The sequence below is a fragment of the Pundamilia nyererei genome, unplaced genomic scaffold (genome assembly GCF_000239375.1).
Source record: "Pundamilia nyererei isolate P.nyererei 1_Seehausen unplaced genomic scaffold, PunNye1.0 scaffold00035, whole genome shotgun sequence".
In the NCBI taxonomy this organism is placed as follows: Eukaryota; Metazoa; Chordata; class Actinopteri; order Cichliformes; family Cichlidae; genus Pundamilia; species Pundamilia nyererei.
Window position 1 is genome coordinate 2,554,922 of NW_005187436.1, and position 23,056 is coordinate 2,577,977.

The following is a 23,056-nucleotide window of genomic DNA, read 5'->3' on the forward strand; positions in this document are numbered from 1 at the left end:
GCCTTACATTGGGGGGGGGTTGGGGTCTCTCTCTTATTGTTCTCTCTTTTGCTATCTTATTATAAAGATGTGTGTAACAGGTTTACCTGAACATAGAGCAGGTTTAGCTGAACAGGATCCCGTGAATCCACATTCTGGTCTGAATAGAAGAACTTGCGCCTGAGCAGTAGAGTCTCGCTTTCCTCCACCCCCTGTTCTCTGAATGTCCTGCTGTGGTCCAGCCAGTTCACTGCCCAATCAATACACATGCTCCATTACTAAATACATCAAAATGAACAGGCATTCAGTTTTACAAAGATGTTACTAGAGGAGGATGGTAATAGTGAAATTAACCAGGGATTTTGAGAACTGCAGACCCGTCAGCTTTGACAAAAAATCTACCAAATTTAATACTGGGAAGTGAAAATCCTGACGGGCCGTGAAGAGTCTCATTTGCATTATTTTCTGCTGAGACGAAAGCTAGTTGAAGGTTGATTTATACATTTGCAAAAACATTTTTGGTGTCCTCTGGGGGGAAAAAGATAACACAAAATTAATTAACTTTCATATGTCAATGCAATAAATTTGATTCGAGTGATAAAGTACACGTCCATATGATGGTGTTGAGTCAGATGGCTGCCGTAAAGCCATCAAGATTTCAGTAGCATTTTGGCTTTTTCAAGCTTGCACTCACAGTCGTCATCTGTGTGAAGTTTTGCTTTGAGCTTTTCCATCTTCCTTTCATCTCTCAGCAGCAGGGTCCTGTCTTTCTTCAGTGTCCCCATCCCATCCTCCTTCTTATCCTCTGGCACCTCTTGAATGAGGGAGTATTCCTCATAGTTGGTGATTCCTGAAAAGTTAGCCAGGGAGTTTTTTTTAGGAGGTGGAAATGCTTCAAGTAAGTGGTTCAATAATCACGACAGAGAAAAGCATCACTGCAATACTGTTGCAACTCTCTTTTTATCCATTTCTCTTTGCTTTGAAACAGAAGTTCAGGAAAGCTGGTATAGAGCCAGCAAAGTAAAATTGAAGCTGAAGAGGAGAAGAAGCCAAGCAGAAAGCCCTACTCTAAATAAACATTTTCCAATAAAGCTATCTGCCAGACACACATCCCTCTCTTCCTCACCCAATTAGGCATGGGAGCAGCTCATTGTAATTGAAATATACAGCTTAGGGAACACCTCTATGACAAAGAGTGACAGCATTTTCTGGGCATTAGGAAGAATACTTAAGTCGCTGATTAGAAACAAGCTTGTTTTATCCCGATGAATCATGTCCACATTGGTCTAAGCAAAACACGATTAGGACTTTATCAAGCATAGACAAATATGCTTTTCAAATACAAACTAAACAGCACATGATAACATAGTCTCCTAATGTAGCTGAAGATGAAGTCAGTGGTATGCCTTTGACTAAAAATAAAACAGAAGATGAATAATTTAAGCTTTGGGTGGTGGCGTGACATGATTAATCTTCACCGAACTCATAGCACAGATACAAACCTATTCTACTGCATATGGTGACGAGCAGCTCGCCAACTGTTTTTGAGTCATCCACCATGATAGTTTTAATGGCACCATCCAGCATCTTGATCTTCTGTGGCCTTTGTTTCTTCTTATACTCCAAGACATCCTGAGAAAACAGCAAAGGAAACGCGATGACATCCACAGCCCTACTAATCATCCTCAGCCGTAAACTGCCGCTTCCAGCAAGCTGGGAGGAATAAGTGTCTCGGCTTCCACTAGAAAATATAGATCACTTTAAGAACACATAACTGACACTGACAGTTCTCCACCCAGGACTATATGACTAAATCTTACTCCGTTTCGCAGCATGTAGTAATCCAGGGTTCTTCCAGACTCGAGCCAGATTCCTTTCCTGGGATCATCGTCAGACAGGAAGAGGCCATAATCCGAGGCTGAAACACAAAAAGCAACAGCGAATACAAATGTAGAAGCCCATAAAGTTCCATTATGTAACTCGGCTTCACCAATCATCCTCCAACCTTGTCCTGTCTGGGCTTCAGGGACTCTCTCTCTGATGATTCTGCAGGCATCATACACAGGGGTGGACGGTTCAAACTGCATCGTCTTCACCACATTACACTGGCGCACGCAAATCTTCAACGATAAGGCCACCATCTTGGTGGGTAGTATAACGGCCTTGCGACCGACCTATACTCCTGGAAGACACAGAAGGAGAGATTGTGAAGTCATATCAATGCTCCAATGTGTTTGCGTCTGTGTCAACAGGTCATTATTAAAACGCTCTCTCCAACAACACTCAGGTCAAAACTGTGAAAAGGAAATCTCAGGGGCCGAATATAATACCTAAAGGCGCAGAACAAATCCTCACAATTACCTCCTGCGGGGGCATTTTTACCTGGAATTGAATGTGCATTGTGCTCTGCCTTAGCAGCTCATCATTTCTGAGTTGTTCTGATATTAAAGTGTTACCCCAAGAAGAGCTTCTGCCTGATTGCAGTATATGTAAAATTAGCTGAACTAAGGCAAGAAACATAACCTTTCAGGAGAAGAGCACGGGGAAAAGAAGTGCAAATCTCTCTAATTGGCAAGAATAACGGAGACAAGTCAAAACACCCCCACCCCTGCATCATTATTCTCACTTCTCCCTGTTCGCACTCTCCTCCGGAAGAAGACTTCAGTGTGAGACAAATCAGTGGGTGTCTTATCATTTACTGCTATTAGGGTGAGTCAATTCTGGTATTCTTAGGCGTGTGCAAAAAAAGGAAAGAGACTGAGTTCCTCCAGCTTTCCTTGACCTTCAATTTTACATAGAGATGAATGAAAAAATAAAACGACCTATAGCCTGGGTAGTTTATCGGCAATGGCCTGATAAATCCATTTAAACCTGGAGACATTCATACTGCTGATCTAAATATTATATATCCAGATATTTAGCTGAAAATCAAAAAGAGACACATTTATGCTCTGAATTAACACTTGACTATCTGATGGTTTTTTTGATTATATGTTCTAAAATGTACTGTGACACCAAAAGAATTTTTAGTATTTTATTCCATGGTTGAATATAAAGGCAAAAGTTCAAGTCTTCACACTGACAGGATTCAGACTTCAGCCACACTCGGAAACAATGCGTTTTTTTGTGCTGAGCCACAGTCCCCCTTTGAGTCAAAGCAGAGAAAGTCTGCGAAGTAAATTTTCTATAATGATGGCATGAATGAGACCGTCTGTGATGGAGCCTCTGTCATAGACGTGAGTTCCTCTCCAATAGCTCCTTTCCTTCTACGAGTTTTTCTTCAAACAAAGTGGAAAAGATGAGCACAAAGAAGAAGGGGTAATGGCGCCGCATGAGCTCTCCTCTATGCAGGCTGGTAGAGAAGTCCCACTGAGTTTTTGTCATCCAGCACTTCCACAGATACACTCTTCCAGACAAGCAGCAAGAGACCCCCAGACTGACGATACAGCAGGCTCCGTGGCATCTCCCACCACACGCTAAATATAAGGAGGGAGCCGAAAATGTTTGCATTTTTGTGGACGTTTCTCAAAACAGAGGCCGTCTCATCCAAAAAGCAACAGTTACCTGTGATGACAAATACTTTATGGAGACTGGGTCTGCAGAAACAGTCGCTTTAGTAAGTTGTCAGTAGCATCGGTGACATCAGAGAGTAAGTAGTGCCGAAACCACATGATGAAATCCAGAAGGATAATGATAATCCCTGAGCTTACAGTAGTGTGAGAGAAAATTTTTCACTTAGATCCTCATGCAAACACTCGAAAGCATTCAACACTTCTTCAGTTCTGCTTTCGAGAAAAGATGAGACAAAACTCACAGTCATGGTGAAAAGAAAGCACACCCTCTGTCAGTGAAAACTCATCCTGGATTTTACGAGGCCTTAAAATTAGGTCAGTGCAGCCTGAGACGAACAACGCCTGACATATCACACTGTCATCGTTTGTTTAACTAACATTAAGGCAAAATGGAAATGCATTGTGTAAAAAAATAAGTGCACCTCATGATTCAGTAACTTGTAGAATCACCTTTAGCAGCAGTAACTTGAACTAATTATTTTTTAAATTACTTAATAAGTCTTGCACATCATTGTGGAGGAATTTTGGCTCATTCTTCTTTGCAACATTGTTTCAGTTCATGGAGGTCTGCAGCCATTCATTTATGCAGAGCTCTTCTAAAATCTCGCCACAGAATTTCAATCAGGCTGAGGTCTGGAATTTGACTTTTCCCACTAATAATTTTTCTGATTGTAGAATAATTCACTTCAAATTGTTTTGAGATGGTCTTATAACCCTTCTCAGACTGATGGGCAGCAATTGATTCTATAAGATCACCGCTGATGTTTTTCCTCCTTGTCATTGTGTTAATCCACTCCTGAATGCTGCAGACCAGCAAAATGCCAAAACATCTGCTCTTACAGTCGTGGCGACGCTGATAATTACTTAATGATGTGGATCTGATTAACAGCACCTGGCTGCTACTTAACCCTTTAAATTCCTATTTATTCTCAGCAGTAAGGATGTGCATGGACTGCTCCTGAATTTTGGTTTAGATTGTATAATAATGACACAGTGTAATATGTCATGGGTCATCTGAAGTTGTATTTATCTAATTCCAAGAGCCACTAAGGACCAGACCATACTTATATGTGTCCTGGTACATAAAACGTTAGAATTTAAGGAGGATATACTTTCCTTTTTTATCAAGACTGTGTGTGCCTCTCTGTTCAACCTCATATTCTTGTATTTTATCACGCTCACTAAAACAGCACGGTAGACAAACATTTCTGTAATTCCATCTCCCTTGACCATCACTAGTCCATCAGCAGAGTCCTGCATTAGATTAGGTTTGTTTGCTCCTGCAAATATTAAGACATGAAAATGGCCAAAGAGCAGCTTGCTGGGGAGTCTGAACGTGTACAATTCAATAGAGATGATGGAAGTCAGGAGCCATCTGGAGAGGATACAGCTCTAATGACTGACTGTAACACCAGCAGCAGAGCAGAACCTGAGAGCTACAACTGCTCGGATTATTGCACAAGTCTGTCACAGAACAACTGAGGAGGTGGCTAGACAGAAAACAATATTGGGCCTAATCAGACCTGATTTTATAAATGCTTCCAAACAAAATGAAAAACCTGACGCAGAATGAGGCTTAAAAGAAGTGCGAATGACAATCCTTGAAGGATAACGTGACACTACGGCACATTGCTCTCTGAAATGATTGCTTTAGGTTGACAAAACCTTCTGAAAAAGAAACAAAAAAAAAAACAAAAAACAGTGGCACAATGATAAATGTAAATGAATAAAATATATATATAATAGCTTTTTCTTTGAGTATAAAATATTTCCACATAGTGCAACAGGAGTTTCAAGGTCACTCCACTGCAACTTACAACACTGGAAAGACCGAAATTATTTCTTTGAATTTTTTTCTGCTGCATTTGTAGAAGAGTCACAGAAATAGGCATGCAGATGCAAACAACTCTTATTCTACTTACACAATCAGCAGCTATTACTGTGAGCATAAAAAACAGCCACTCTGGGATAAAAGGTAGATTACAGGGCAACTCTAAACTAAGCACTGCTATTGTAAAGACCAACAATTAGATTTTAACAAGCTGGGATGCAAGTGAATGTAACTCTGGAGCGAAGCCGTCAGTAAAACAGCAGGTAGTGTAGCTATATAGTATGCATTATTATCTTCAGCCCACGGTGTATTATTATTTTGAAAGGTAGATGTTGTATGAATGGAGAGCTGAGAGTAATTCCCGACTTCAGCAGTTCTCAAGACTGTTCAAACAGCAGCATTAAAGCATATGTGCAATGAGAAAATGTTAACTGGCTAAACCGCTCCACACCCCACCTCCTCTGCCACCTCTTTACATCCTGCATTGACACTCAGCAAAACATCAGCCTTTTATCCCTGCCTGACTGAAAGCAAGGTCAGTTCCCTTCATGTCCACTGTATGCCTCTGGATACCATCTGGAGCGCGGAAAGTTCAACAGCAGGGCATGTAATGGCAAGAGAGGGCCTTTTTAATCAGCTATGAAGTTAAATTCTATATCTCAGCAATTCACAAACTAAATTTATATTTAGCTCCACAAACTGAGAGCAACCAAGCTCATATGTGTTACAAAGAAAACAGGCAATAATCAGCCACCATAAATACTGTACATCTTTATTATGACTTCATTTACAACAAACACAGTGCAGACTTTTTAAAAATGGGCAATATTCAAAAGATAGCGTTTCATTTTTCACCTTCTCTTGAAAATGTAGCTATCAGGCTACTCCAAATATGTATATACACTATGGTATTCACTAAAGTTAGCACTCTAAAGTCAGCTAAAGCTAGCCGGTACACTGGTGAAAAACAAGCAATCAGAGGACAAATCAGTTAACATAATGACAAAAGTTGTAAAAGGTCCTTATGAAAGGTTATTTAATTTAAATGGACTAGCCCTTGTATAGTGTCTTTCTACTCAGTTGAGCACTCAAAGCTCTTTCTACAGCTGTCTCATTCACCCATTCAAACACACATTCCATTGTTCGCACTCGGTTTGATCCATTGGGAGTAACTCAGGTCTGCTATCTTGCAAAGAGTGCTTTGCATGCTTCTGCATGCAGACTGGAGAAGTCAGGGATCCATTCACTGACTGTCCAGTTGGTAGACAACACGCTATACCACTTGAGCCACCCCGTTTATTATATACAATCTTATATCATAATTACTTTTTGATTTGTTTTCCAACAAACTTTACAACAAAGTAGGAAATTCCTGCATACACTGCAGGATTTGCTCTTCAGGTTTGCCAACCTTTATATGCTTTATACATTAATAAAGTTAATATGGGAGAAGTTTTCAAAAGTCAAAGAGAAAACATTGGAAGACATTTTCTTGTTAGATGACATGGCTACTGAATTTAGCGTGGCCAGCTGGGCTTAGGGATAGCAGACTTACTTTGTGTTGAGCAGGCAGATGAGGTGTTGCAAATTCAAACAACAGAAAAGAAAGAAAAGAAAAGTACATTCTGGAAGCTCTTTGTAAGCCATCCAATGTTTCATGTATAAACACTGAAGTATGTCCCAAAAAGATGTAAAGCAACAGAATGAATTTCTGCATAGAAGCACCTCACTAAAGAAATTACAGATGATTTTGATTAGCAACTATAATTACATGCCTTCTTACAGTATCTGATTACAGCTACATTCATTCATTCATTCATTTATTCGTTCATTTTCAGGCACAACAAATACCTATATTGAACATAAAATGCACAAAACAAAAAACAAAAATTGCCTGAAAAAGGAGTGGGACGAAGAAAACGTATTAAATCCCACCCCTATACTCACTCATCAACAAAAAAAACAATAAACTTCCCGCAGCTACGCCCATCATTGCATACAGACCCATCAACAGCCCCGGGCACATACAAGCATCTAAACAGCAGCTCGCAAACAACAATTAGAGCCTTCATAACTGAATACAGAATATATAAATTATAAATTGCATTACCACAGGTAACAGGCAGTAATAACTACAAGTAACAAACACACTTACATATACATGCATATATATCTACACACACATGTACATATATGTACATACATGCGCACACTTTTTTTTTTTTTGGAATCCATACCAGCAATGGTAAGAGAACAGACATTACAGAGCACACTAAAAACCATCATTGAGTATACTGTGACCAGACCAACTGTTTGTAGAGAAATTTAAATCTATCAATCGAATATTTTTGCATTGTTTCAATTGTAAACTCAGACTGTTCCAGATTTTCACACCCCATACAGACACACAAAAACCTTTACGGGTTGTTCGAGTTCTGGGTAATTTGAATTCTCCAAAGCCTCTCACATTATAAACCTTTTCTCGAATTTCAAATCTAGTTTGTAAATTTGCCGGTAAAAGTTTAGTAAAAGCTTTATACAACCAGATCCTGGAATTTAAGTAACTTTGCCTGAAGAAAGAATTTGTGAGTATGATCTAGATAACCAGCCCTGTGAATAATACGCAGTGCTCGTTTCTGTACTGTGACTAATGGATTAGTTGTATTTTTATATGTATTTCCCCACACTTCCACACAATATGTAAGATATGGCAGAACCAGGGTACATTAATTTTATAATTCAATTACTCTATTACATATAACCAGTTACTCTCCAACACTAAAAACAATAAAGAGTTCTTGGCAAGTGACCACTGGAGAGCAGCATGAGCTATGGTTTTTAACCTACCTCCACTGCACTTATATACCTTCATGCACCGATTACAAAATACCCTACCCCAACCACTGGCGTTAGGCGACTAGAGACATGGTCGCTGCAGTAAGCTGAAATTGTGAAACTTCCTGTGCTGGCTGTGTGACTTCTATGCTGTAGCAGACAAGAAAACCAGAGATTCTGATGTCCATATGAAACAGACATTAAAGAAACAAAAGTAGCACCAATCAGGATCTCGAGCGGCCACTTCTTGCTGTTGCAAAACAACTGAGACTCTTTCCACAGTAAGATATGATGCATATTGTTGCTTTAATAGCCCCAGGTTATTCATCTGAAAATCACATGGAGCCACAGAGACACCCTTTGTTCAGCTGAAGCTAATATGGTACACTGATGCAAAAAAAATTAAATACTCAAGGAATGCCAAAAGAATGATGGGTGGGGCATATTTGATCTATTCTTTGAAGGAATATATAGTGCAACAATACAGTAGTACACTAGGTTTACATGTCTTGCAGAGACTATATCAAATTTTGTATCAAGGTGTCCTTTCGCCCATTTCCATGCAGAAAGAAAGTCACTGCACCAATCTGAATGCAATTCAAATAATTAATAAGTCAAAGGCTTTCATCTAACCCTTATCATTTCCTCCACATGTTTCATAAATGAATTAATCATTGCTCATGCAGGACATAGCAATCAATGGACAGCATGATAAAGCTGCACTGACCCTTGCTATTTTAAGTTCAGCATGATTACTATGAACAAGCTGTTATAAGAGGTTTGCACAGTACTATTTTAACTAATGGGCTGGTAGTCAAGCAGTGCTTGTTGATTACGATTAAAAAAAGCATTAGACCCAGAGTCTAAAATGAGAGACATTCACAGTTACATCAACTTGTTTTTTTCCAGCTACATTTATAAAAGAACCTTGCAGCTGTAACCCATTGTGTGGACTATAGGATTTGCTCTTGGGTGATGCACACTGCTGTAATGCAATTTGTGGGTACAGATACTGACAGAAATTATGATTCTTGTCCTTGTTGTAAGAAGGGAGAGAACAGCTCCTCTTACACTAAAAATATCCAGTGAAGTAGAGCGTCCTCCAGCAGCTCTGCTTCAAAAGGATCCACAGCAGAAACAGAGCAATACATCTAACACTTTCTCCTTTATTTTTAAAAGCAAATGGCATTCACTTACACTTGTAGCTGACAGGGAGTAAAAAAAAATAAAAAAATCTTTACAGTTCTTTATTCTATTTCAAGGTTAGACAAGCACTCAATACATTAGCTGGTAAATTGAGAACTTGGGCAAGTGCATCCTTATGCCAATTCTTCTAAGTTACACTGACATGTCATTACGTTAGGAGGTCCAGCAGTTTGGACTCAGTACAACACAGAAAATATTCTGAATGTACCATCCCTCATTTAGAGATTTGAAGAATTGGCTTCCTAATCAATGGAGGCAGAAACAGCTTCTGTAGGAGGAGAACTCCACCCTCCCAGCTGGACTCAGTCAACCAGTGAGTTGGTCCTTTAGTCAATCAGTCAGTCAGTCAGTCAGTCAGTCAGTCCTTGAGCCATTCACTAAGTTGGGAGACTGACTGTGAGTTGGCCTGGCTTCGCAGTGGGAGCGGTTAACTGTGGCTCGAGCAGATGTTGCCCAAACATTTTTATTTTATGACATACACTGATGGATACAGATCAGTCCCCAGCAGAAAATCTTACCCCACAATGATTTCATTATCAGTGTCAAGCACAGTTTTAGCCATAAATCTCTTAATGAGAATTTACACTAAGTGGCCTCTACTCCACTGGCCTACATCTGCTTTTTGTCTGATAACAACTATGGCAGACAAAGTGATGCAATAACATGAAATGGGAACTATGTTGGGAGTCAGTAGTTCAGCGTTGTGAAATTTCAAACGAACATAAAAATAGAGCAAAAGTGATGTAGAAAATTTCCTTTAAGTACCAAAATTTAGAAAAATATTTAATTATTTAAAAATGGTAATAATTAAAATCTGCTATCCACTACCCTATTAATGAGCAGCACTTAGCTCATGCCGAGGAGTGAGTAACAAGTAAATTCTTTACAGATTTATCCAATGTCACAGATACATATTTGGGTACGTGATCGCTGTATTTATGATTATTACGACTATAAAATACAGAACAGGTGTTTGTCAAGTACATTCAACCACTCAATCCACGCAGGTGTGCCTATTATGCACTGCTCACTGCCGACCATATGGTGGGTTTGAGGGTTTCCAGATTGAACATATTTTTCTATGTTCAGTCTGGAAAGCATTAATTCTACACAATTAAATCCAGAATATAATTTAAAACCAGAAAAATACAATGGATGTTTTTTTGTTTGTGTTTTAATAATCCACAAATATAGTTGAATTATTCTAATTTGCCAAAAAAAAAAAAAAAAAAAAAAAAAAAAAAAAAAAAAAAGCATTTCATCAGAAAGCTCATGCTGATCTTAATAATCAAACTTGGTTTTACTGTTAGTCACTACATAGATGTTTCAGCTCAAGTAGCATAGGCTTGGTGGCCAATGAGTAACATATGGCAAGAGGCTGGATTTACCCTGGACAGGTTAGCAGCCCATCACAGCTCTAACATGGAGACTTAACCATCCCCGCTCACATCCACACCTATGTCAAATTTAGAATCGCCAATTAACCTGACACGTAAGAGGAATCCAGAGTATCCCCAGGAAACCCCCCCACCCACACAATGCAAACATGCAAATGTCCACATGGAAAGGTTAGACACGCTGTAGTCAGCCAAAAACGAACATGTTCTTCTCTTGATATCTACTGTACAATCAATAAAAATAAATAAATAAAGAAACATTTAGATTCCTCAAATCAGTCAATATTCAGAACCTCAATGAACTTTGCAGCAGAGTTCAAAAGCCCAAACCTTCAGAAAAACATGCACATATCACATTCATACCCAGTCTCACCAAAGTTATCATGGAATTTTGGATTTTTACCAAGTGTTCGTCCATTATTAACAGTCAGAATCAGTGCAAAGCCACCAATACAGAGATCAAGTAATATCCAAGCATCATTTTGATCAGTCAGAACCAAACTTGAATTGTGACTCAGGGTTAGGTAAATACAAACAAATCCAAGGCCCACCATCTAAAGGAATCTTTAAGAGAACCGACACAGATGAACTCTTACAGAAATTTAGTTTTAGCTTATTACAGCTAGTTGAAATCAGTGTAGAAGATACATATTTCAATAAAAGTAAAAAAATAATATTGAAATGGCTGTATTGGCTCAAACACTTTCTAGATCTTGTCAAAAAAACAAAACAAAAAACAGCTCTCTTCTTGCTGTACAGGCTGGTGCCTACTGCTTTGCCCTCTGATTGCTGCTTTCAGCTATAATCTTGTGTTTAGTTGCTGCTCACAGAAAGAAAACCAAAAAAAAAAAAAAAGTATTGCCTCTCAGTTCTAACATCTCATCTCTGGTCCCAGCGACCAGCACAGGTAAAAGAACGACACAAGCAGACTGCTTTTCATTTTATGTCAAAAAAGGACAGTTTCATTCTAACAGTTTCAACAGGTACCTCTAAACAATCTGGGCTGATCACAGTTTGTCACTTGATGGACATCTCCTACTTCACATATGCATTTTTGCACTCATACTTTCAGTTTTTGATGGCATCACCCTGCCATTTACCCTGTCATCTGAGACGTGTCTTGTGTGCAACAGTAATAAAACTGAGTTTTGTTATGCAATCAACTACCTCACTCAGCTCATCGGAGGAGATATAATGGATGGAGAAAACCTCATTTTCTGCTGTATAAAATGAGGTTTGTTTAATTAATGAGGGTCACTTCAACATGGGACAACGGCGACACTTTAGACAGAACATGAGCACCAACAATAACTGATCTGCACTACATTCCCAAACGTATTCACTTACCCATCATTGAACTCAGGTATTCCAATCACTTCCTTGGCCATAGGTATATAAAATCAAGCACCTTGGCATGCAGACTGCTTCTACAAACACGTGTGATAGAATGGGTCGCTCTAGGGAGCTCAGTAAATACTGTGATAGGATGTCACCGGTGCAACAAGTCACTACTATATATCCCACAGTCAACTGCTATTGGTATTATAAGAAAGTGGAAGCAAATGAGAACAATGGAAACACGGCCATGAGCGCGGTCATTGCAGAGTGTGCAGAGGTCGCCAACTTTCTTTCAGATTCGCTCAAGACCATTGCGTAAAGAGTTTTATGGTTTCCACAGAAACAGCTACACCCAAGCCGTACACCCTAAACTTAATGCAAAGCTTTGGATGCATTGGTGTAAAGCACGCTGCGATTGAACTCTAGAGCAGTGGAGATGTGTTCTCTGGCGTTACAAATCAAGCTTCTCTGTCTCGCAATCTGATGGATAGTCTGGGTTTTGGCGGTTGGGAGGACAACTTGTCTGACTGAACTGTGGAAAGTGGAAAGTTTGTTGGAGGGGCGATTATGGTGTGGGGCTCAGCCCTTCAGTACCAGTGAAAGGAACTCTTAATGCTTCAGTATACCAAGATATTTTTGAAAATTTCATGTTCCCAAATTTCCGGTAACAGTTTGAGGTTGGCACCTCCTGTTCCAACATGATTACACACCAGTGCACAAATAAAAATCCATAAAGACATGGATAAGTGAGTTTGGTGTGGAAGAACTTGACTGGCCTGCACAGAGTCCTGAACTCAACCCAACAGAACACTTTTAGGATGTTCTCACATATTAAACCCTATGGATTAAAAATGGGATGTCACCTTAATGAGCAATACAAAGTCAAATAAACAGTGTTTTTGTACCTCTAACAGGCACAACTGGATTTTATCCAGATCTTAATGTCCTTTTGATAAGCTTGAATGACATCAGCAGAATGGGCGATCCTAGACAGATCTTAACTCTCGACTATAATTTGTGACCTTTAGCAAAACGCTGATGAATGCTAAGTTGATGCCAACTTAGTCAATGAGACAGTACATGCCGCTGAGCCCTGTGCAAATTGAGGGTCACACAGAAGAAAAGGGCAGAGTCAATTTGAATGAACCATTTCAACTACTGCTCTCTAATGACACCCTGTATAGTATGCAACCTTTCTAAACACAAAATAAATTTCAGTACACAGCAAAGTTAAACCGAGTCAGAGGGTGTGTTCTTATAGATTCTTTCATCCATATTTTTCAAACATTCTGCTTTGATAGTAGGAATACAGTATATACCAGTGATAAACTATAACACAATTTTAGAACTGGGAAGATTAAGGGGTAGCAAGGAAAAACTCCACAGATGTGACAGTAATTAGTAGAAGAATAAGTAAGTACAAGGCCGACACGGCTCATGAAATCATTGCATCACAATTATAAAGGTCACAATTAAGATGCCAACCCCACTCTAAGTTTCTCAACACCAGTTTCTCTCCTCCCTTCCAACACCATACACCAGCATCAAACATATGACGTCTTTCCAGCTTGCAAGAGCTGTCTGCTAATCAGACAACTGATAATGACAATACTTGTTAAAAAATGAACAGCACAATTTTTTAATGACAGAAAAACAAATGAGATGGGATCGTGTCTTTTATGTTTGATGATGGCTGCACAGAGCTTGAGACATATAACACACGGTGGCACACCCGGACTCTGTATGCAAACCCTACAGACTTCACATATTTAAATATTCAAAAATGAATCACCCTCCAGTGGACAATCAAAGACAGCAGTATTAGAGGATTAAGTATTAGACTGCACTCTCACGACTCTCGCTCCCATGATCGCTCAGTATGTTCTGCCTGGAGTCTCATATCCTCCAAATCAGGTGACTCCAATCTTCTGTCTTTCTCATACTTCAGTAGCTGGCAGTTGCCTACTACCACTTGCATGCTGATTACAGTATCAAGAGCAGTGGAATGGAACATATGCTGGCTGCGCTCCAAAGTGTGATACAGTGAGGGACTCTATCAGCATTTTATATCCTCTGGCATGCTGTAAGGAAGGGATCTTGACACAATGGTAGAGATTCGTTGTTCTGGCTCTTCAAGCAAAACAAAACAAAGGAAAGCAAAGGAAACACGCTCTAGCTAAGGGCATCATCAGTAGAATAATTAGTCCAGTTGTAAAGTATTAACCCTTAACCCTTATTAACATAATAGTAATAATAATTACTGAACTCACTAATAGTTACTAATATGATTGTAGTGTATGCCTGTCTGTTCCCGAAGTCCTAGACACATTTTTATCGAATTAGAACTTAGTGTTTTAACTGCGTAGGGCAAGACGATTATCAACATCTCTGTTCAAATCCTTACAAATTACATGCATTGTGTGTAGTAGCTGATATCAGAACACACTGCGACATGAGCCAAGAAAAAAGGGACCACAGGTCTGGTAATAACCAACTGTAGGAGGAGTTTTGCTAGTAATAATAATAATCAAAATGGTCTGTGTAAGTGTAATATCTACTGTTGACAGTGCAGTGAGTGAAACTATGTAGTTATGCGAGAGGAGGTTCAGGGAGAGGCTATGTTGTTGGCCCATTGTTTCCAGATCACCAACTCTGCCCAAGTTGCCATGGCTGCTGGCGTGTCCACCTTTTCCTGGACATATAAGGCTGGACAGCAGCAGAAGGAGCAGTCACCATCACCCCCCTGCCCTCTGGTCCAAGGCTGCATCTTCTTCTGCGGTCATCTGGGTGTAGGATAGTCTGCAGTTATTTAAGGAATTTAGGTAAAGCTGGCTTTTAAATGTCAACTAGACGAGCGTCTAAGCGTGAGCGTCGACAATTTAAGGGCTGCTTCTTCTGTGTACGCGACTATGCAATCCTGGCTGATCCACAGGGCCTCGCGGCTATCCTGTCACAAGTACGTTGAGATGTTAAGCAGAAAAAGAGATTGAAGGAGTTGACTTTGATTCACTTTGATAGAGCATGTCTGAAAAATGAAAACACCTTTCAGTGAAAGTGTCATTTCAGTTTCACTGCTTTGTTGAAGGTTCTGCGGAGAAACATAATATAGTATTATGTGTGGAGAGCTGAGCTGTGAGAATGAGAGACTGTCTGTGAAATCGCCTAGTGGTGCATTGATCCCTACAGTATAGTGAAGAAGATGTACATGCACAAAGACTGCCAGACGCACAACGTACAGAGAAGGCCCTTAAGTGAGAACCTTTCCCCTCCAGTCAATAATGAAACAGCTTTCATTAGTGCAAACTCTCCAAAAACGATGAATGATTGGTCAATATCTCAAATGAAACTAAAAATTTAGAGCAAACTGTGGAAGACCAAGGCAAACAAGAAATCCCATTATTTAGTTAGCTTGGGAGTACATTCCAGGCACTGTATCGTTGTGTGACTCCTCGCAGCTTTGTTTTTCTCTCAGCAAGGAGTAAAAGCACTGGAGAATCAAATGTTTAAATTGGCTGGGGAAGGTGTATACAACAATGTGCCCTCACACAAGCACTGTACACTTCAGAAAGTTCTATGAGAAGAGGCTGAGTGCAGGAGACCCGCTGACAAATTGGGAGACTTTTTGAAGAATGTTTTTGAAGCACACAGAAACAGAAAAGGACAAATTTCAGACTTTTGAATTCGACAAAAGTATTTACAGAAACTTCATAGCCCTCAAAAGTCACAACAATATTTTCTTTAGAAAAAGGCATTTTTGATTATATTAAAAAAAAAAAAAAGAAGAAGAAGAAGAAGAAGGGGAAGGGGAAAGAGTTCAGTGTATTACCCTCATATTGTTATAAGACTAGAAGCGCAGACAACACCTACTCTCTGGAGTTCCAACCCTAAACAAAAAATCTTTTTGATTAGCTGAAACAAACATCTCTGGCTTAAATCCACATCAGAAACATCTGGTCAACTAACCACCCTCCCACACAGCGTGGAAATCTTTGGCATATTGTGCAACACGGTCAACTGATGAGAACCATGCTGACTGTTTAAAAGCCTTTTTTGTGTGTGCTCAGCGGGGCAGAGGAGCATCACAGACATGGACCTTCGCTAAGATAGGGAAGCCACATGCTATGGAGTGGAGCATTTAAGGGATGCTGCCATGCTTAGTTAAGGGCTCACAGACTCCATATTTCATGCTCTACATCTGCTGGTTGCCATGGAAACCCTGGTTTTGGGAATTTCTCAGGTCAGGTGGCTTTTGTCAGCTCCAAAGCAGGAAAAAAAATGGGTGCAGTGTGCTTAAGAAATCAATTGATAATAAAAAAAAGAGAAGTAGTTCTTAGGATGGTAACTGAACTTACTTGAATGGCTTCGCAAACACTCAGTGTTTTAAGAGACAACCCATCACTGCCACAGACCAGCTGAAGTGCGTCTCAAACACTTTTAGTGAACTTTTATGCAGCTTCTCGCAAGGAAGGCAAAACACAAACAGCAGTAAGAGTTCAAGAATTTCAGGAGAAACCAAGGCATAAACAGGAGAGGCAAATGCAGGGCAAACACTATTATTTCTCTGAATTACAGCTTTTGTGACTCATACAACTATAACTAACAAAAACCAAAGGCAACAATTTTTCTCTGCTTTATACAGTCAACTATATTCCACAGGTTCTCTACTATTTTTGCAGATTTGTGAACACATTAAAGACTCATGTGTTTTTTTATCTGTTGCATTCTTGCAGATTGCTCCAGATGTACAAAAAACACAGTTCATTTCACAAAGCAGGATTTTCTATTTACTAAACTAAACCACAATAAATGGGTCAGAAACTCAGAAAAGAATGGGCGTGTATGAGAAAGGCTTTACAATTACAAGCTGGTCATTATGACAGCATGGGTGCATTTGGATACCCCAGTGTGGGTTTCATACAAACAGAAGCAGCAGGAGCCGATCATTAGAAGCAGGCGTCTGCAGGGCTGGGTCCCACAAGCTCAGTCGGAGCTTGTGTGAGAGGTTCTCCTTCTCACTGGGGAAGTCCAGAGGAAACATGCCATAAGCCAAGCACTCCCCAGTTCTCCTCTCTTTAACCTGATTACCGTAATGAGCTTAGAGACTGTTGGATGCACAACATCTAATGTGGATGTAGACAAACAACACTGCACTCCCTGACTCTCACTCCTAGCTGAATGCAAAGCACATCATCATGCTGCAACCCTCTGTAGCTAGATGGCCCATTAGCCAGAAAGTGTTAGAGACAGGCGGATCAGAATAGGAAACTGCAATTTTCTCCTGAAGGTGAAGCAAGAGGTAAATCATCGAGAAGCTGTCAAAATGCAAATAAATGATCCTTTTCCCCAAAAAGGTATAAATATATGTACCTGACTATTACAAATCATTCCCAACTCAGTGCCTGCAATAAATAAATAAATGCTGAGTTTACTATTATTTGTTCATCTTAGTCATATAAAGTTATGAATAATGATTTCATTTCCTAGGTTTATGATCATGCTTTCACTATACACACTTACCGTGCCTGTGCAGAAAGTTTAAAAAAGTTTAGTAGTTACTTCATACCATCAGGTTTGTGATTGCATTTGCAATGTAGTCTATGTGACTCATGCAGTAAGAAAATGTAATTCAAAATGTAATTATAGTACTTCATCAAAAACAGAAGAACATAAGAACACATTAAAAAGGAACAAAGTTTAGGAGATTAAGGCACAGCTGTTCATTCTCAGCATTTCACTTTTCCAGAGTTGACAGCATGTTTGAGCAACAGTGTAGGGGGTCCACAGAAATACGTTTTACTTTCATACTATTCAAATAATTATAATGTTATATATAATGTAATTTATGTCATATATTTAATAAACAATATAAATTTCATATATTTTGAACTGGTGAGGCAAAAGAAAGATTTTTTTTAAATGGGTTTAATTTTACTCAAAACATATGAACCACTATTTATAAAAATGCAAATACATGTATAAAAGAACAAAAAAAAATCTATAAAAGAGTTAAACTGATGGCTTCATCAAACCTAAACTCAGCTAACTAAAACTGACCAAACTCACAAGAAACAACACACAAAAGGGAGAAAACCTCTATACATTAACTAGAGGAAAGGACATGAAGGCAGATACTTATTTTAGGAACAACTAGTCATTATTATTTCTCACTAATAAGAAAAAGTCTGATAGGCTTATAGCCTGTGACATAACGTATTTACTTTCAGGGAAGCTATGCTTTCATGGAAGATGTGATTTTTGGCAAATTCTTATGCAGCAAAACAATCATAGTTCCTAAGAAAATGACATCATCAACTGACATCAAACCCTGACACCTTTCCCAGGTCACACTGCTAGTGCATTGAAAATTAACCTAACCAATCCAATTAATCTATCCCCAAAAAACTGCATGTCTTTGGACTGTGGGAGGTAGCCGAAGTACCACACGAACACGGGGAGAACATGCAAGCTGCACACAGAAAGGCCCTGGCCTGATGGTGGAATTGAACTCAGGACCTTCTTGCTGTGAAGCTAACCACAGTGAAAATTATTGCAATGCGGCACTTAAATGCAACTGTGTGGGGTTTTTTCCAAGCTGGTTAGTGCATGGTTTTGAACGGATGGCCACATATCGTGTTTTTCCCATTTACAAAGACTAGTTTTAGACAGGTTTGTTTAAAGCAACACTGATTTATATTTATCTGTATCTAACGTCTGTCACATTTATTGAATTTGTCCAGAGTAATATAATTACTTAAGTGTCGCATCAGTTAGCTCCATAGGAAACCAAATGGGCCCAAAAGGTCACAGGTTCATGCCTGAAGTGGACACGTGTTTTATTTTTTCAATTCTTTCTATTGAAAGTGTTTAAAAATAAATAAGAGATGAGAATTTTCTAGAGAGTCTAACAAGGATGTTCAAGGTAATGTTCAAGGTGAGGTCTATGTTGGTTCAACTTTTATCTCAAAAGTATTTTTTAACCTTTGACTGAACATCGACAAAAATCACCAGCTGTTAGTTGTTTAAAGCAAAAATAACCAATCCAAGTAAATAAAATGCCTTATTTGCTATTGCTGTGATCCACATTGCAGTATTTACTGATTCAAGTTCATGTTTTAAATTTGCACAAAATCAGACATACAGTATCTGAGGCTGATCATCCTTTCATTGAACATAGCAGATCAGTGAGTGCATTTCCAGTTAGCTGCCTTATCAATATATCAATCAAGCCACAGCAGTTAATCTGATTATAACTGTGTACTCAAATAAACTGATGTGTTTCTTAGATGCATATGTATGCAAATTTTAGCTCAGTCCAGTAAGAATCCATATTTCTCATATGACCTAGATGCCATTGGGGAAGCTAAATGGTTTTGCTGGTCCCTGAACGCTTATCCTCTTAAGAGACCCTCTTACCCTCTGTGAACCGAGCTCCAAGCGATCTTCTTTGAATGATGGTGCCGTTTTCCAAGAGAAACAACTGATTTGTGAATGCAAAGAATTAATATTCCCTCGCAAGGATGCCTTTCTGCTCAAAGGCACTTTTCTGTGCTTTCATCTCACGTGCACACACCTAGTTTTTATGTGCACAGGTTTCAAGACTGAAAATGCCACCGTTTTTTACCCTGCCTGTCAACGACGAAGCTTGTTACAAAGGATGAAGTGACTACAAGAACAGCTGAGAGTGCCCTGCTCACAAAAAGGTATTCTGCCCCTTCTGCTACATTCAAGACCCATTAAAATGCAATAATTCAGAGTTTAGACAGTCTGCTCTATAAAGATACACAGGTTACTTCCTGAAAGGGTTAAACTAGGTTTAATTGTTGCTAACAAGTATAGGAAAATGTATCACTGGCAGATTTCCATTTAATAATCTAAAAATCTGTCTGTGCTTGAGGATATCACATCCCCTGAGCTACACCACTCATCTCCATGCTCTGCAGGTTAGCTTCTGAAAGATTCTCATGATTTCTTAAACATACCACCAAAAACAAATTGTGTCAGTTTGCCCGATATATATAATGACTCAAACTGAAACACCGTCGGAAAAACTTGTTAAAAAAAAAACAAACATAGAAACTGTGTAGGTTTCTCTCCAGTGGTTGGTAAATGACAAATCCTGTGGGAGTGAAAAGGATCTCTGCAACGATGTTAACAGAAAAAGACATGCTACTCCTTGAACCTTAATCACAGCACGTAACAAAAGGGTCAAGTATCTTTTTGTGAAATGACATTTAGCATCACACTTTTGTTCTCCAATCTTTTTCTTAAATTGCATCTAGGCGAGTGCATCATAATATGTTAAAGATGAGCCTTACTATAAGAACAAAAACAACAAAATAACATCTACGTGCCACAGCTGTCATGCTAATCTCGTACTACTGCCTATTAAATAATGTCTACTTTAATTTTGCTTTGCGTTTAGTCACTCCACACTGAAATATTGTTGCGTTTGTGACATGGTTGCCAACTTTCAGCTACCAGATGGAGAGAAAATTCAGGGAAAGTGGCCAAGATGAGTGGAGCGGTAGAGTGAGCTAATTTGAAAGTTATAATAGTAATTTGGGTTCACCCATAAAGTCCTGTAACACAATAATACACTATAAATAATTAACAATAACCATCACATATCTGCTTCCTGTGTGACTGATAAAAATCTTGATCTACTAAACACTAGGCCAGTCAATATGTTATGATTATTTATCTAATTATGGTTCCATAAATGTTTGTTTTAAATTGTCAGCTACATATTGGCAGATTTTTATAGTTACTTTAATAATCAGGCAGGCCATGTGTTGTATATAGTTAGGAGAATGCATCCATAAACACAATAATGTTTTAATGTTGAAAACAGTCCCACAACCAGCTGGAAGCAACAAAAAACAACTCCATTCCACGGAAATTCACCTTTCCCCTAATGCATTAAACTTCCCCACAATATAGTTACAGATGTTCCTTTTGGGAGTGGATCGAATATTGCAACATTGGAGTAATTTTCCTGTAATTGGTAGAGCGATCCACTAACACTTCCAGTTATAAAGCAGACCGCTTGTCCTTCAGCAGCCTCTCATTTGGTCTGTGCTACTGTTCACAAACACATGAATAAAATCTACAACTTTATCATGTTTGTCAGATTTCAAGTAACAAGCTGTGCCTGTGTTGTTGTTAGTAGATTACTTGCATCCTCACAAGTGGTATTTGTTTGCTGCCCCATGTTAATTTGCCGTCCCCTTGGCACACTGCGTTGGTCATTAATGAAATCAACTTACTGTATCCGAGTTTATAAATAAACACAATGTTCTGCTTTTCCCCCCAATAATTTCAGAGACAATATCTATCCCAGATGTTGACCTTTCTGTTCACTATTGAACAGCTCAAAGTCAACAACTGGGGTGCAAACAGATAGCATGGATGAATGTAAATTTGGAAGATTACAAAGGTTTCTTTCATGGCATATTCTCATCATCTGCTCCTAATTCCTGCATACACAAAGTTAATTTGCTCACTCAGCGGAACAGATTTTTCCATGACACACGTGCAACAAATCAGACTTTACATCACACTCCCATTTCTTAAAGCATGAGACGTGCAGTTCATCAGCATAATGTGTAGTTTTTCCCGTGGCTGATTGCCACAGTTATTATACCCATGGTCATTCTCAGGCCTGCATACGGCTGTCAGTTATGAGGTACCCATGGACTGTATAGCTCAGCAAATTGCCACGGAGTGTCATGCTTTCTGAGATTCACTAATTAGCCCAATGAATTCTGCCACCATTGCGCACAACTCATTAATGCTGACACGGGCTTCTAATTAGTTAAATGGGGGCACTGAGCCAGCTGATAACTTGAATACTTATTATTTCTGCTTTTTGAGTAACTATGATAACAGTCCATTATCTGCACAAAACAACACCTCAGAATTTGTATGTTATCCGCACCCTTTTCAGAATAAATGTTATTTTCAATAACTGCTTTCCACAGTTTGCCATTAAATGAGAAATGAGAAGTGTGGCAGTGGTGCCTGATCAGAACATGACAATCATCTGCCACAAAGAGATGTCACGGAGACAATTTCAAGGAAAAACTACAGCAGGTAGAAACAAGACGCCAAAACATCAAAAACATGCAAACAAAAATCAAAGGACATCAGATGGATGATTATCTATCTTGACTAAAAATATCAGCTGTTTATACTATATGTACATCATTCTTCTTCATATGAGTTAGCGTTATTATTAAACAGTCAAAATATAACTTCTTTCTTTTTCTCTCTTGATCTGTTCTTAAGAACATTTTGGCATTATCAACTTGTCATGTTAATCTTCCACATTCTTCCTCTTGGGGATCATAAAGTTAGCAAAGAATGAACTAGAACATTTATTCTAATATCCTAGAAACTGCATGAGTATTTATTGTAATGCACTCCATCTAATGCATTATTTCTCCAAACCATATGTTTAATGGCACGATCAAAAAGAAAGATGAGCAATAGAGCTCATAAAACTGTTTGAGAAAGTCAACACAGAAGCAAGCAAAACATGTTTATACCTTTTGGCTGCACTTTTTTGTTGTAAATGGTTTCCTCTCAGCAATTTTTTGAACCTGGTGTTAATCATTTTTTCACAATGTTATTGTTTACATTAAAATCTGTCTCATTATTAGTTGTCAGTCAGCTGTCTTGTAAAGTTCGTCATTTTAAATACTAGATACCCCCACCAGCCACTTCATTAAACATTCCTTTCAACTGCTCATTAACATAAATATATAATCAGCCAATGATATGACAGGAGCTCAAAGCATTTAAGTATGCAGACATGGTCGAGATGACCTGGTGAAGTTCAAACTGAGCAACAGAATGGGGGAGAAAGGTGATTTAAGTGACTTTGAATGTGACTTGGC

At 38.9% G+C, this 23,056-nt stretch overlaps 1 protein-coding gene across 1 annotated transcript in view; it reads right to left on the minus strand.

The window, feature by feature from the left end:
- The window catches only part of LOC102210119 (talin-2-like), an 87,459-nt gene that overhangs the window by 43,254 nt on the left and 21,149 nt on the right, over positions 1–23,056 (minus strand). The window contains exons 2-6 of the mRNA XM_013910057.1: positions 1,985–2,161; positions 1,800–1,897; positions 1,482–1,611; positions 674–829; positions 87–229 (exon numbers count right to left, since the gene is read on the minus strand). Coding sequence (XP_013765511.1) covers positions 87–229; positions 674–829; positions 1,482–1,611; positions 1,800–1,897; positions 1,985–2,120 — 663 coding nt within the window. The 5' untranslated portion in view covers positions 2,121–2,161. The remainder of the gene's footprint in view (positions 1–86; positions 230–673; positions 830–1,481; positions 1,612–1,799; positions 1,898–1,984; positions 2,162–23,056) is intronic.